The sequence below is a fragment of the Oryzias latipes genome, chromosome 5 (genome assembly GCF_002234675.1).
Source record: "Oryzias latipes chromosome 5, ASM223467v1".
In the NCBI taxonomy this organism is placed as follows: domain Eukaryota; kingdom Metazoa; phylum Chordata; class Actinopteri; order Beloniformes; family Adrianichthyidae; genus Oryzias; species Oryzias latipes.
Window position 1 is genome coordinate 15,447,266 of NC_019863.2, and position 13,558 is coordinate 15,460,823.

General features: G+C 37.6%; 1 protein-coding gene across 2 annotated transcripts; it reads right to left on the minus strand.

Annotated features, from left to right (window-relative positions):
• Positions 1-2,229: 2,229 nt before the first annotated feature.
• On the minus strand, positions 2,230-12,504 carry itih3 (inter-alpha-trypsin inhibitor heavy chain 3). 2 transcript variants are annotated; one of them, XM_023954982.1, is made up of 22 exons: positions 12,354-12,504; positions 12,140-12,169; positions 11,222-11,245; positions 10,492-10,646; positions 10,287-10,391; positions 10,033-10,195; positions 9,834-9,944; positions 9,573-9,701; positions 9,343-9,459; positions 9,097-9,265; positions 8,866-8,991; positions 8,602-8,783; positions 8,294-8,479; positions 8,068-8,207; positions 5,989-6,149; positions 5,813-5,839; positions 5,674-5,730; positions 4,871-4,984; positions 4,482-4,683; positions 4,202-4,374; positions 3,308-3,419; positions 2,230-3,203 (listed from the first exon to the last, which is right to left on the minus strand). In XM_023954982.1, exons 1-22 carry the CDS (start codon positions 12,462-12,464, stop codon positions 3,065-3,067), a joined length of 2,733 nt encoding a protein of 910 aa, XP_023810750.1. In that variant the 5' UTR covers positions 12,465-12,504; the 3' UTR covers positions 2,230-3,064. The 2 variants fall into 2 exon arrangements, with proteins under 2 accessions (XP_023810750.1, XP_023810751.1); XM_023954983.1 differs by lacking the exon at positions 12,140-12,169 and having other exon boundaries at positions 12,354-12,495.
• Positions 12,505-13,558: the final 1,054 nt, after the last annotated feature.

Below are 13,558 nucleotides of genomic sequence, written 5' to 3' on the forward strand. Positions count from 1 at the left end.
GGTGCAAGTTACTAAAGTTAAAAACTGACCACAAATAAGTCATTTTCTATGGGTGACGTCACACTTCATCTGGCCTGTTGTCATGTCAGTTTCCTGCACAAATGAACTCTATAGTCTATGATATACAAAGTCTGTGATATACATCAACTTTTAAAAACTTTTGAAAGCTGTCCTGAAGACCAATCTCTGCTTCCAGCAATAAAAATAATCATGAAAAAAAATTTTGTTTAAAAAAGTCAATGAATAAAACTAGTTTATGTCACTTTATCTTTAAGCTTCTGTCAGATTTAGTTTAACACTCCAAACTACAGCTTTTACTGACAAAATGTAAACTCTTTTTTTATAACTAATAAGATAAAACTACTATCTTATTTTTATGTAAACAGAGCTTGCTTAGCTCCATAGTCTCACGTTTATGCAAAGTCATGCTTTCTTTTCCCTCCCAAACAGCACAACTCACTGCTGCCCCCATGTGGCCACTTATTTGTAAGCAGGCTGCTTCATTATAGATGTCTATCACTGGGTGATGGACAGGTGAGCTGTAATGCTTTCCACCCAAGATACCAGGGGTAGAACCCAGCAAGCCCCATCACTCTGCTCAGGAAGAAGAAGGTACAGATAAATTATGGATGATATGTTACTCTGGTGTAAGAAATTATTTACTACATGTATAGCTAAAATGTGCTTTTTGAAAGTGTTGTCATTCAAAACCTTATCAAACTCAACAATGACAGAGACAAATGATTTATGCTATATAAATTCTATTTTAAAATGTGCACTTGAATCAAATTCAGATGAGATTGGCTTGATCATAAAAAGCTCCAGATGGAAGTTAAACCTGGAACTCAGTGTGAGGAGGGAATGGTAACCACAACACCACCTTGCGGCCCGAAAGTTGTCACTATTGTGAATCAAATGCATTAGTGTATGGCAAAATAATCATAAACAGTCCCAAAAGCTGTATTCCTGGTGAGTAACAGTGGCGGTCTGTGCATTTGCACCCAGAAACCCTCAGGGAGCTCATACTTGCTCAAAACAGTATTAATATGAACTGCATCTCTCTGCTGTGATGTGCCAGTCTTTATCTCCCTCTCAGAGAGTAATCATGTTACAGCAGCAACTTTCTTCTCCCTTTTCCATCTTTTTTACCGTGAACAAATTAATAGGAAGCAAGAAAAGCAAGAAAATATTATTTGACAATTTAGGAGCAAAGCATTAAACTTTGAGAAAAAGTCCATTATATTTTGTTAGATTTCAAAGCAGAGCTACTTATATTTATGTCGCCAATAATTCAAGGTATACCCCTTCTTGAATCAAAAAACTGCTTAAAAAGTTTTGAATAACATATCTGCACAAACTGATGGGAGACCGCCAGGGGACAGAGATCTGTAATCACAGCCGTGCAACAACATGGTGTCTTTTATTTACAGTGGCATGAGCTGCCACCCCCTCCCCAAGCGCTGGGGGTGTTTGTTTAGCTAAGCACTCCTTGCTTGTAGTGGAAACATAACAGAGAACAGGAGAGATAATTATAATAAAATATGTATTTATTATTTAGAATGAGTCCTTTAGCAAAAACAAAAAATCATTGTTTTAATCTTGCATTTCCCTTAAGTGAACTAAAAACAACATTTTTCAAGTCAACTAATCCACCAAAAGAAGGCACACAAGTCTAGGGTAAAGGACTTGTAAACATCACAGCCGTTTCTGCACATTTGGAGATCTGTGTAAAGCGCTGAGAGTTTGAGAAAAGCCAGATTAGGGTTGCCAGAGTCTGAGAGTAATGGTGCAGCAGCTATGAGGAGAGATTTTCTTTCAATTTTTTACAGCATTTTATGCTTTTGTTGACTGCAGAAAAATCTTGTAACACATGAATATTTAAAACAAGAGAACTGAAAAGGCCATCGGTTCTCCTCCATTGTTGTGCATTTTACGCTGGCTTTTTATTTTTAATTTTGCAAGTGTAGCAAAGATTCATTAATATGGTGTAACCTGCATGGATTAAACATACGCTGTATGTTGTAACAGGAAGGTGCTTTGAGATGTGACTGACTTATTTTTTCTTGATTTTCTGCAGAACACCTTCAGTAAGCACGAATATTCCACTAGTGCCAGACTTCCAAAGAAAACTCATTTTCTAATGCCAGAGGCAGTTCTGATTGCAGGGATTGAATCTTTCAGCAGCATTTACAAACTTGACTTGGAAAAGAAACCATCATAAAACAAAACTATCATTGTACTGCTTGCAAATGTATGCAAATGTGTATTTGTCTCATAAGAATTACCAGAGCAGAAACAACATGGAAGAATGCAGACACACGGCCAAAGTGCTAGACTCTCTACATCATGGGGATAACTGTGAAATGAGAGGGCTTCTATTATGGTATGGCTACAATCTGCTAGGGTTTTCAAATGTGTAAACAAGTCTTTGTTGCCACAGTTTCTTCTACAGGAAGAGAAGATTCAACAGTTTTTTGCAGTTCTCCAGGTTTGTGAGTGGCTACTGGGTTGGTGAGCCAGGTTTCACTTTTTCATAACTCCACATGTTTGCATTTGATTTTGTTGCTGTCTGAATTGGAAATCCAAGCTGACAACACCAAGTCAAACTCTTTATTCATACGACAATATAAAACTCAGACAGATCTGACTTTTTCAGGAGTTTCTCTGTAGCTTGAAAACAATTTACACCTCAAATCTTGCAACCCTTTAACTCAGATTCAGATCAAGGTGTGTCAAAGTTCTTCATACGATAGTTTGACATTGGAGATCCAGCAAAGTTTTCTTTAAATCTGCAAGAAAATAGTAATTGAAGCCTGACAAAAACAAGATAATCTTCTGCCGGTGGAAATGAAAATTAAAGATGGACTGAGATCACATGTGTAAGATGTTGCATCTAACATAATGTGATAGACTATTATTTTGTTTTGATATAGGATGTTTTACATTTTTTGAAAGTATAGGAAAACAAAGGGGGAAAAAATGGTTTTTGATGATAAGCAGATTTGCGGCCTACATTTTTTGCATTTTGTGATTTTGTTTATGAATATGAGTATTAACACTAATTTTATTGATTTTTAAAAAGGCCAGAAACAATGTAGTCCTTCATGTCTCCGTCAATGAGGCCAGTTCCATTGTTGTGGATGAACCAGCAGGGAACGTTTTCTCCAGTCTTCAAATTCTTCCTGAAGTCTCTTTGCCAGCCTCTGAGGACCCAAAGAAACCCAGAAGGAAAGTTCACATATTTAAGCATTCACACATCCACGACAAATATTATACTACTAACACAAAATGAAAGCATTTGATATACCTGGTTACTCTGAGCTTCTGTCCTTTCACATACATTGTTGCATCTGGTTTTTCTGGGGTATTTCCTGGATACAGTTCTGTCACCTCATACTGGATCCCATGATAGAACTGACCTAAAGTCAGAAAGATTCAAAAATATTATTTTTAAATGCAGTTTAAAAAAAACATACTGTAAGGTTATTGCCAGCCACTGATCGTAAAACATCCTAAAAGATGAGTTGCACCCTGAACACAAATGTTTTTCTCTCCTGCCTTTTAACAGATTCAAGTGAAGAAAACAAAAAAAAGAAAAAGTTTGTACCATGTAGCAAGAAAACCGATTATTAATGTACAAACGTTTTAAAAATCAGAATGCACATTAATAAACATGAGGATTTGTCTGTAATGTTAGCTGTTTTAAACCATTACAAACAAATTTGTACAACTAAATTGATGATGTTATTGATATGATGTTATGTGATACAGGGTGTCCTTTATTTTGAAAAGGAAGTCATGTGAACCTCCGTCAAAAAAAAAAAAAAAAACGATTTCATATGTCGAAAAAAGCCTTTTTCAAATAGAAAAAACAACCATAAATATATTACAATATATTTATATGTATATACATTATAATCATAATGTATAATTATACATTATAACTATACATTATAACTATACATTATAATTATAATGTATATTTATATATATATACAAAGTCTAATTCTGTATTATTCAAAAATGAGTGACCCTAAAATATACTAATAGTTATGCTACATTGTTTTTTTGTTGTTTTACCCAAATATATCTCCAAACTGGAAATATTTTCTTTCCATATTTTTTCAGTTTTGTTTTCAAATTGTACACAAAGTCATCAAACACAATTACAAACTCATGTCACAAGAATGTTGTGTTGTACCCAGCAAGCCATGAACAGCAGGGGACAAGAGGTGGCTGTCAAGGGTGTAGAAACCCAGGTAGTCCCGGTGGTACGGGTGATTCTTCCACACTTTGTGAAGCAAGATCACAAACTTAACCGAGTCCTTTAGAGTTACTGTTAAGCTGCGATCCTTGGTCACCTTAAGGTTCAAACTGTAGCAGACAGAAATAGGAATCATGAGAGTTCTTCAGTGGAGTATTTTTAAAAAGGGACTTCCTCTGAAGACTATGCAATGAAAAACCACTGATAGTTTACTCACCTGGGTCCGTCAAGAGAAGCTGTGTCAGACCACAGAAGTTTCACAAGTTTCTCATCCTGCAAAACTGAAATTTCTTCAGTGCTCACCTCCAGCCGGACCCTCAACGTTTTGTGGATGATGCCAAAGCGCCAAAAATAGGTGTTAATTTTTCCATCGGGGGGGATTTGCTTGTCTCCAATGACTTCACCATTAACCAAAATTCCTTTGGAAACATAGTAGGAAACACATCAATAAGGTAGAGATTATTTATTGCAAATCCTATTGGTATGGCTGCTGAAAAATAAAAACTTTAAATTTGGAACAGAAACAACTAACTAAACAACATAATGGTCAAAAGTTTTAAACTTTGACTGAAAGAACAACTTCTGAAAACAAAAGAGGGGTCTTACCTGATTCAAGGTCTCTGAGTAGATTGAAAATGGTTCCCGGTGCGTCATTGATATTGAAGCACAAAGAGTCGTTTTTATCAGGGAGCTCTAAAATAAAATGAGGATCTCCATCCACTGAAGATGAAAACAATATAACAACATGAAATAATTAAATTAAAATAAACAAATGAGAAAGCAGAACTCTGACGTATTGCACCTATAGTTTCTTTTCACAACTATTCTTTGTACATTTACAAGGAAAAAAAATAAAAGAAAGAAGCAGTCCTTTAGAAAAGCTGCAGGTTTTTATTCATTTAGAAGAACAATGAGATTGTTTGAAAAAAAATGGTAATTATGACCCTTAACAGCTAAACAGCTAACATACCATGGGTGATCAAGCAAACCGGTTCCCACGCTGCACATGAAATTATTGAAAGGTGAGGGTGTCTGGATTAAACATAAAGGTTGAATCTGCAGGGCTCAGAGGAAGAGTCCCTGTTTAACAGAATCACAGGAATTGTGAAAATGTTATTTTTGTTGAGTAGATTTTTCACAACTTCTTGGCGCGTTCTTTATGTAATTTACAGATAAACACAGCTAAAGAAAATCCATAACCCTATTATTGAGGTATAATGTCTCACTAGTGCTTAGAGAAGTGGGGCTTTTGATCCCTTACTTAGTTACATTTTTGTTTAGACTTTATCATACAACATGGCAAAATTAGTAAAGATTTTAGTTAGGTGTCATCTTTATATTGTATCAATGTATTCCCCATTAAAAGATTTCCATGGGATCCTAACTTTCTGTACTTAACATCTCCTTACCAAAATATGTAGGTGCTCCGTATGCTTGAGCGGTTGCAGGTTTTGCGTGTTGGTATGCTAAAATGCAGCACCAAAAATTGTGAGGTAAAAATAACAGATCAAAATAGCTCCAAAATGAATTTTTAAATTACTGTCTTACATGTTTTTTCAGCTTGTTGTCTTTGCTCTGTGAAACACAAGTACAAAACACAAGTTTACCCTTTTGTTGTTTCTAGCTATGGAACAAAGGAATATTTAATCTAAGGCATATTTATGGGGTGGACTGCAGTAATGTTGGAGCCTGGGGAAAAAAACTTGTCCTGCTCTTATTCTTACCCTCAGTGAGTTTGTTAGCAATGAGAGGGCTGGATGTTCCCTCCTCAACCTCAGGCTTGATGACCACCATGGAGGTGAGAGGAGTGACAAAGCTGTATTGCAGGGACATGTCTAGGGCTTTTGCTGTGGCGTTGATCTTCTCATCTGGCCCAGCAGTTGTGCTGTTGTGAGGAATACATTTAAACAGTTTATTTCAGACTAAGACAGGCATGGCTCATAGAAAAAGCAACAAAAAGGACCATATTCCATGCAAACCCTGTATGTCAAAAACAACAAACAAAAGGCAAATGCCAGAATAATTCTGTGTGGGCCAGTAATTGGGGACCTTCTTTCACTATGCCTACATAAGTACAATGCTATTTAAGGGTGTATTCAGACTGGAAAAGTCTATTCTTCCGGACCGAGTCTGCTTAATTTGATCCAGATTGGTCTGTATTCAGACTGCTGTCAAGCAGACTTTCCTGTTTCGAACCAAAGCTTGTAAACAAAAGCATGTGACTAAAGATCTTTTTCAGTCATTGGTAAGGGAATTACAAGAAAAATAATGGGAGTCCTATGGATTGCAGTTCTTGGTGGGACATTTTACTGACGTCTGTATCAACGTCAGGCTCAACATTTACCTTTGCTGCTTTGGTGGTTACTGCAACTGAGGCTAAGAAGGTATGCTAATACATGTTTATGACATATAGATAGTTGGGAAAACAGTGTGAGAAGCAATGTGTATCACATTAAAAGATGTTTATATCAGCCTGCATTCATGCGATCACACAGCATTTCAATGAAATACTGTGTGATCAGTGAAATGTGTGTAATTGTTGCTACACCACTCTGTTTACATCCTGGCTACAGTGACTGTTTTGGTCTAGTTTTTCCGCTCCGAGCACGAAGCCTATTCAGACTGAGAGAACACAAAGTGAAACTGAGCTCCAAAGATGGTTGAGAGAGCGGTTCTTGGATCTGGACCAGGGGCCGCTTGGGTGTATTCAGACAGAAGATTTGTTCTGGGTTATCTATCTGTTACTCTAAGCAAAACAAATGTGCCCAGTCTGAATACACCTTAAGTCAACTTAAACTTTTTGTGCACTAATTTATTGGAGTCCATCCAGTTTTTACAAACACAACAGTATCAAAACCTAAAGATGTGGCATATGAATCCTGTTACATTTTGCCCAGAATTCCCCTTATCTCTTTCACAGCTGCATTGCTACTTCTCAAAGAATATAACCTGTATGGAATGAGTATGGATTAAAAACAGATGGAATATGGTGTTGTGGTTCCCAAATACTGCAGAAGGTATAAACAGACAAGTTATCTGGAAAATATTGGTTTGTCTGGCACTGTACAACTTTGATTTTATTCATATTTTACAGAAGATTTTCTGTTCTTTCTTCTTTTTTTGATATACTTGATTGTTGTAAATCAAATCAGTAAGAAATTGAATCTCAATTTGATCACGTGTGCATATAAAATAAATTTACACTCTTCTTTTAGGAAAATGATGTTCACTTGCTTTCCACCTCTTTAAAATGTTATACAGCTACAAAAATCTACAAAAGCAGATTTTTTTGGTTGTTGCTCCAGACAGAACACGGGTCCTTTGAGTTATTCTGTTCAATCAACTCATAGAACTCTCAATGTGTTCCTTGATCAGTCCATGTCCTTGCATTTGCACTTACAAAAAAACTGTTAAAAATTGTTTTACCATTTTTTACTGTAATATATTTTTAGATAGTCTCCAGGCTGTGTAAAAAAGGTTGCTAGAAATTTAATAGTGAAAAAGAAGTCCATATTTCATAGGTAATGTGTTAATTTCAGGGGCAGCAAAACACTTTGTGAATCTAGAACCATGCTGACTTGTTGCTGTCCCTCCAAAAATAATGAAGTCAAAAGATAAAAAACTTACTAGTGATTCCTAACACTTGACTCTCTGGAGACCCTTTGATTATCTCAGCAAAGGAAACGTTTATCACAGATTTCAGATCTTTGAGTTCATCTCATAAAAGATGACAGCAAAAACAAGAGTGTTGTGTTTATATTTTCGTTCTGTATAAGGGATGGAGTAAAGTGGCTCAAACTGACCTCTTCTCCAGTAACTGCTGGATAGTGAGGTAGGCCCACAGACGCTCAGTGAAATCTCCAAAGACGTACTCTTCATCTGGACACAACACATCCCAGTCCAAAGTGCTGGCCTGACCCTCCACCTGAAATTTCTCTTCCAACTTTAAAGAATAAAACATTTATTGAGTTTAAATGTTCCCAAGTCACCCCTCAAATGTCTGGTAAATGTTATGTTTGTGTCCCTTACACCCTGGCCAGACACTTCCACAAGGAAATTGTTGATGTTGTTGTCTGACAGCCGACCAGCCACCACAATTTCTGAGCCATTGAACAACTGTCTGAAGTGACTGGTGGTCACAAAGTCCACTACGTTGTCAGGATACAGCAAGTCAACTTCCAGCAGCATAGGGGTGGACACTTCCTCATAAAAACCCTGGAATATTAACAAATATACAATAGGAAAGTGTGTCAATAATAATGTGGTTATTTAAGAAAAACAGGTAACTCTGTAGTAATTTAATTACGAAGAAAGCACTACATGTTTAGATTATTTACCTGAAGCTGAAGTGCAGCATCTGAAGCTTCAAAGATTCTGCGAGCCAGTCCTTGGTTTTGTTTGCTCAGCACATCCAAGAATGAATAGTCTACATCTTTTCCAAATCCAAGGCAGAAAAGGGATATATTCCCTCCAATGGCAGAACGCACATCATTTTGGATTGATGGAAGGTCAGAAACTCCTGCAGATGCACAGGGACAACAGGTGAAAATAAGATGCAACTGTTTTCTGTCTTTCAATATGAAAGCAATCTGCACGCTTACCAGAATTTGGCATTCCATCTGTCAGTAATATGATCATATCAGTGCTTCTTTCTGGGAGCCTATTCGCCTGTCTGTCTTGGATCAGCATGTTTATGCCTTTCATCAGTCCGCCATGGATGTCCGTACCTGTATGAAAAACAGATATCTGAAGCCTAAAATACTTAAATGTTGTAAAAAAAAAACCTAAACACATAATTTATGTAGTAAAGAAAGAATTTGATTTTTTAAAACCTCCATAGTCTTGAATGGTTTTTACGTAAGCCATGGCTTCTGCCACATTTTCCTCAGTTGCCTTGGTAAGGGTCTCTTTCCAAAAATCAATGGTGTGGTCAAACTGGACTAATGCAAAATAATCCTCTTCATGGATGTCATCTAAAATGGCCAGCAATGCCTCTCGTGTCTGAAATAAGTCCCAGATCATACTGTGTACATTGGAGCATTGCTAAATGAGGAGTAAAAGTCCAGACGGCCTCATACCTGAGACATTTTTCTTCCACTCATGGATCCACTCCTGTCAATCACAAAAACCACATTCTTGGGGAGTCTTGGCAGGTCAGGTGGTGAAAAGAAGTGTACAAAGTATCCATTTACAATCTGAAGGAAAGTTTGTTACAATTAGCATTAAAATACATTTCCAAAGTTTCCAAACCACATAAAATAAACCCTCCACCTGATATCATGGTAAAATCTTTGTGTTAAAGGCTAACCTGAATATCTCCAAGTTTGCTATCTCGTTTCACGTCATATTTTACAATAAAATCTCCATCAATTAGTGTTCCGTCACAGCTGGGACATGTCCTCTGCTGGTCCATGGTTGGCGAGAAGGAGATGCATGCCTGCCAAGTAGATATATACATGCAGCATACTTCTTAAACCTTAACATCATTAAAAAATTACATTGTTAAAAAGTTTATCTGTGGAAGAAAATAAATAAGTCTGACTGGGAGAAATGCCGGTGAATTATTTACCTTCTTGTCAGTGACAGTTTTCTCCACTAGGGGGAGTAGATCATTGGAGAGGAAGGTCGCATGGACATCAACATGAGCAAGGCCTTGGGGCTCATAAATCTTTGTCCCAATCTGTTTCCATGCAGGAAGAAAACACAGGGTGACATTGGATGTCTGATTTTTAGCCAAAGTAAACACTGAGACGCGAGGAGGAAATCACCTTAAACTGCCGAACCAGTGATTTGGGTTTAACTCGAGTCAGTATCTCATATTGGCCCAGGTTTCTCTGAAGAAGCTCTTCGTAAATCAAGATGAAAGTCACATTACTTTCCGCTGCAATGTTGACAGACACGGAAAACTTCTCCATCTTTCTTCCAGAAGCCCTGCAAATGTGCACACATACTTTATTGTAGTTATCCATGAAGTGCTTGCAGTGTTTTGCTCCAACAACACGGGGTTTATTGTTAATCTTACTTGACCAGTCCAGCTGTCTGTCCAAGAGAGACAGCCTTCTCATACTGCTTCTTTGCCTTTTCTTTCTCCTTCACCTCTCCAACATAAACCTGACCTTCAATTTCCCTGGGAAGCACAAATATAGAGTGCAGGAAAAGTGTGTGTCATGTCTGATAAACACACGGTCAGATTATGGATTTAAATGTAGAACAGAAATCAGACTGACATGCTGAAGTTTGTGATAAATGCAGTCTTTGGCAACTCCACTTCGAAAAATATTTCCTGGGAAGAGTTGGCTTTGTTCAGAGCCACTGAGGTCATGACAGTGTGGGCAAAGCGAGATGAGACAACGCACTCCACAGTCACGCTGTGCAGCTCCACCTGAGGCCACAAAGAGAGGGATTCAAGCACTGCAACAGTTCAAATCAACTGCTTGTGTTTTTGTCAGAAAAGGCAGAAAGTTAAGGTTAGGGCTAACATAAAGCTTGAAATGCAAATTTACACAGGATAGGAGGAAATCTTTGGCAAGAAAAACGGTAAAGATTTTCTTTTTTTAATTTATTTATTTATTTATTTATTTGTTTTCATGCTTAAGTAAAGGGTTTTCATTTTCAAAAGGAAGTTTTAACAGAAACTCAATGTTCTGATATGCCAAAATATTGCATCTTGGAAAGAGTTCTCAAACGACATTACGTCACTGATTCCACTCTTGGGAGTGTTGTACTGTTGCTGGGATTACAAGAATGATCTCAACATTTATTTTTAGTCATTTTTGGGAAAAAGACTTAGATTTTGTTAGGTAAATGAGCGTGTAGAAATAACAACATTGTGCTCATTGGTTTCGACTTATTCTTAAGGAAGATTTCACATAAGTTATTATTGACTAGATATTTTTCTGTATGATTTTTTTTAACAGAAATGCATATTTTTTCCCGCTAAAAGTCTATTTTTCTTACCAGCTTTTCAGTTGTGCTTCTTTTCTGTAACAGAATAAACACAAAACAAGACAAGATAGATTTATTATTGAAAATCAAAATCTAGCCCTGAAAAACTTGTTTCCATTTTAAATGGAATAGTCAGGCATTGCAGAAGTTTCATACTGTCAAATAAATGCATCCAGACATTACAGAAAAACACAATTAGGAAACACAGACCACAACAAGAATCAAGTTGCTCATGCACAAGGGAGTGTGCATGAGCAACTTGATTCTGCCACACAAGAAGCAAGTGTGGCAGAAGAGGTCCACCACGCTTCTCTTCTCAAAGGATCTGCTTCTCCCCGTGCTCCTTTTAGTAACCCTTGTGCTATCCTAGGCACTTTACCATTGGGAGGTGGGTCATCTAGACCCCACAAGACAGTGCACTGAACCTTTTTTCTTCAATGATTTGTGATCTTCACTGGTGTCCATGGATTACATGAAATCTTTCCACCTTTATCCTCCTTTGTCATGGTAGGGAGAACACGTCAATGTAAGGGTGGGGTCATCTAAGATAACACAAGTTAAGAATTCAAGTAGGAGGTAACAATTTCAAGACAAAGAGAAAAGTTCCTTAGGGGGTGACGTATAATGACCCATTTGGTGGATTCTAAGTTCAAACAGTATTCATTATCAGCTCAGGACAGTGTTTCGTAAAACCCCCTCTTCCTAGCTGGGGATGAGAAGCAGATTAACAAACACACAACTGTTTTCAGAAAAGGTAAAAAGTTAAATCTGAGTTATCATTTAAACAAATACATTTAACCAAATACATTTAAACAAATAATAATAATAAAACAATTTCCTTCACACATATATGTCCAGTTTTGTTTCAAGCAACAAGGTTTTATTTTACATGCATGAAAAAGCTTTTTTATTGTCAATGAAATGACTTACTTTAAATTTTTTGGCAACTTGCATTTTTTCCTGAAATTCAAATAAAGGACAATCTGTGTGTCACATCAAGTGTAAAAGAGACTGACAACGTGACAGAAATCAGTTCAATATTTGAAAACAACCCAAAACTAAGATACCAATTTAAAAAGTTTTAATCATCTAGACTAGTTTAACTTCAATAGCCCCAAAAATGAAGGAGACCATGTTAAGTTACCTGCAGAGACTTTTTGTCCCCAGAGATGACCAGAGCCCCTGAAGCCAGGCTGCACAGCCAGAGGCAGGCACATCCCCACAGCAGCAGGCGGACATTCAGCAGCTCAGACATGACCTGACTCCCGCTGAACACTGGCCCGCTTCACTCTTCACTGCTGAGAAAAAAGCTGCTGCTTGGGGGCAGAGACAGAGTGTGGGTGTACTCCCCTCAACTGTTGATCAACAGATTTGGGCTAAAAAAGCCAAAAGGCCCTGAGGTACAAATGTGGCCCTTGTGAAATTCAAAGAACTTGAAATACTTTCTATTAAAATTTCTTTTTAAACTACTTCAAAGTGTTTTTCTAGAGCAAAAATGAAATTAACATCCATAGGCATAAAGGCATAAAAGAAAACACTAACCTTTGCTACTGTTGAAATAAATGTACAACACAGCATACACATTTAAAGTCTGGCCTTACAGAATGGTGACTGTATTTCTATCAAACATGTTATGATGGCATATTCAACCCAAAAAAGGCAACAAGTTAGAAAAAAGTTTTTCAGTCTGTGCAAATGCATTTGTTTTTCAAATACAAGCTAATGGCACGACAAAGACTGGATTAATGATTTATTCAAATGCAGACCAACTTCTATTTGATTTAGAACTTTCAGCTGTATATTTGCAATTCTGCTGCTGCACACATCTTTAAACAGCCGCCTTGTTTTCATACTGGGCTGTACTCTGCTCCCTGAGTCACTTCCAGCATGAGGTGGCACTGTGTTTACACTGAAACCCATTTTCTAATTTTTTCTTTTCACAGAGAAGTGTTCTGTTTATTAGTTTATCATCATCCCCTTTCAGGGAGACTCCCCTTAAAATGCCCACCGGTACATGTGGTTGGGCCAATCTAGCCACAGGGGTTGCAAGCCAGTAACTTCTGTGCCGGTCCCAAGCCCGGATAAATAGAGAGGGTTGCGTCAGGAAGGGCATCCGGCGTAAAAAATTGCCAAAATAACCATGCGAATCATCCACAACACTTTAGACATACCGGATCGGTCGAGGCCCGGGTTAACAACGACCGCCACCGATGCTGTTAACCTACAGGGTGTCGGTGGAAATTTGACTACTGTTGGTGGAAGAAAGAGGGGAGGCAGAAGGGTCCGTGGCCAGAGAGAGAAGGGAAAAGGCAGGAACATAGGTTTGAGAATAGGGACTCTTAACGTTGG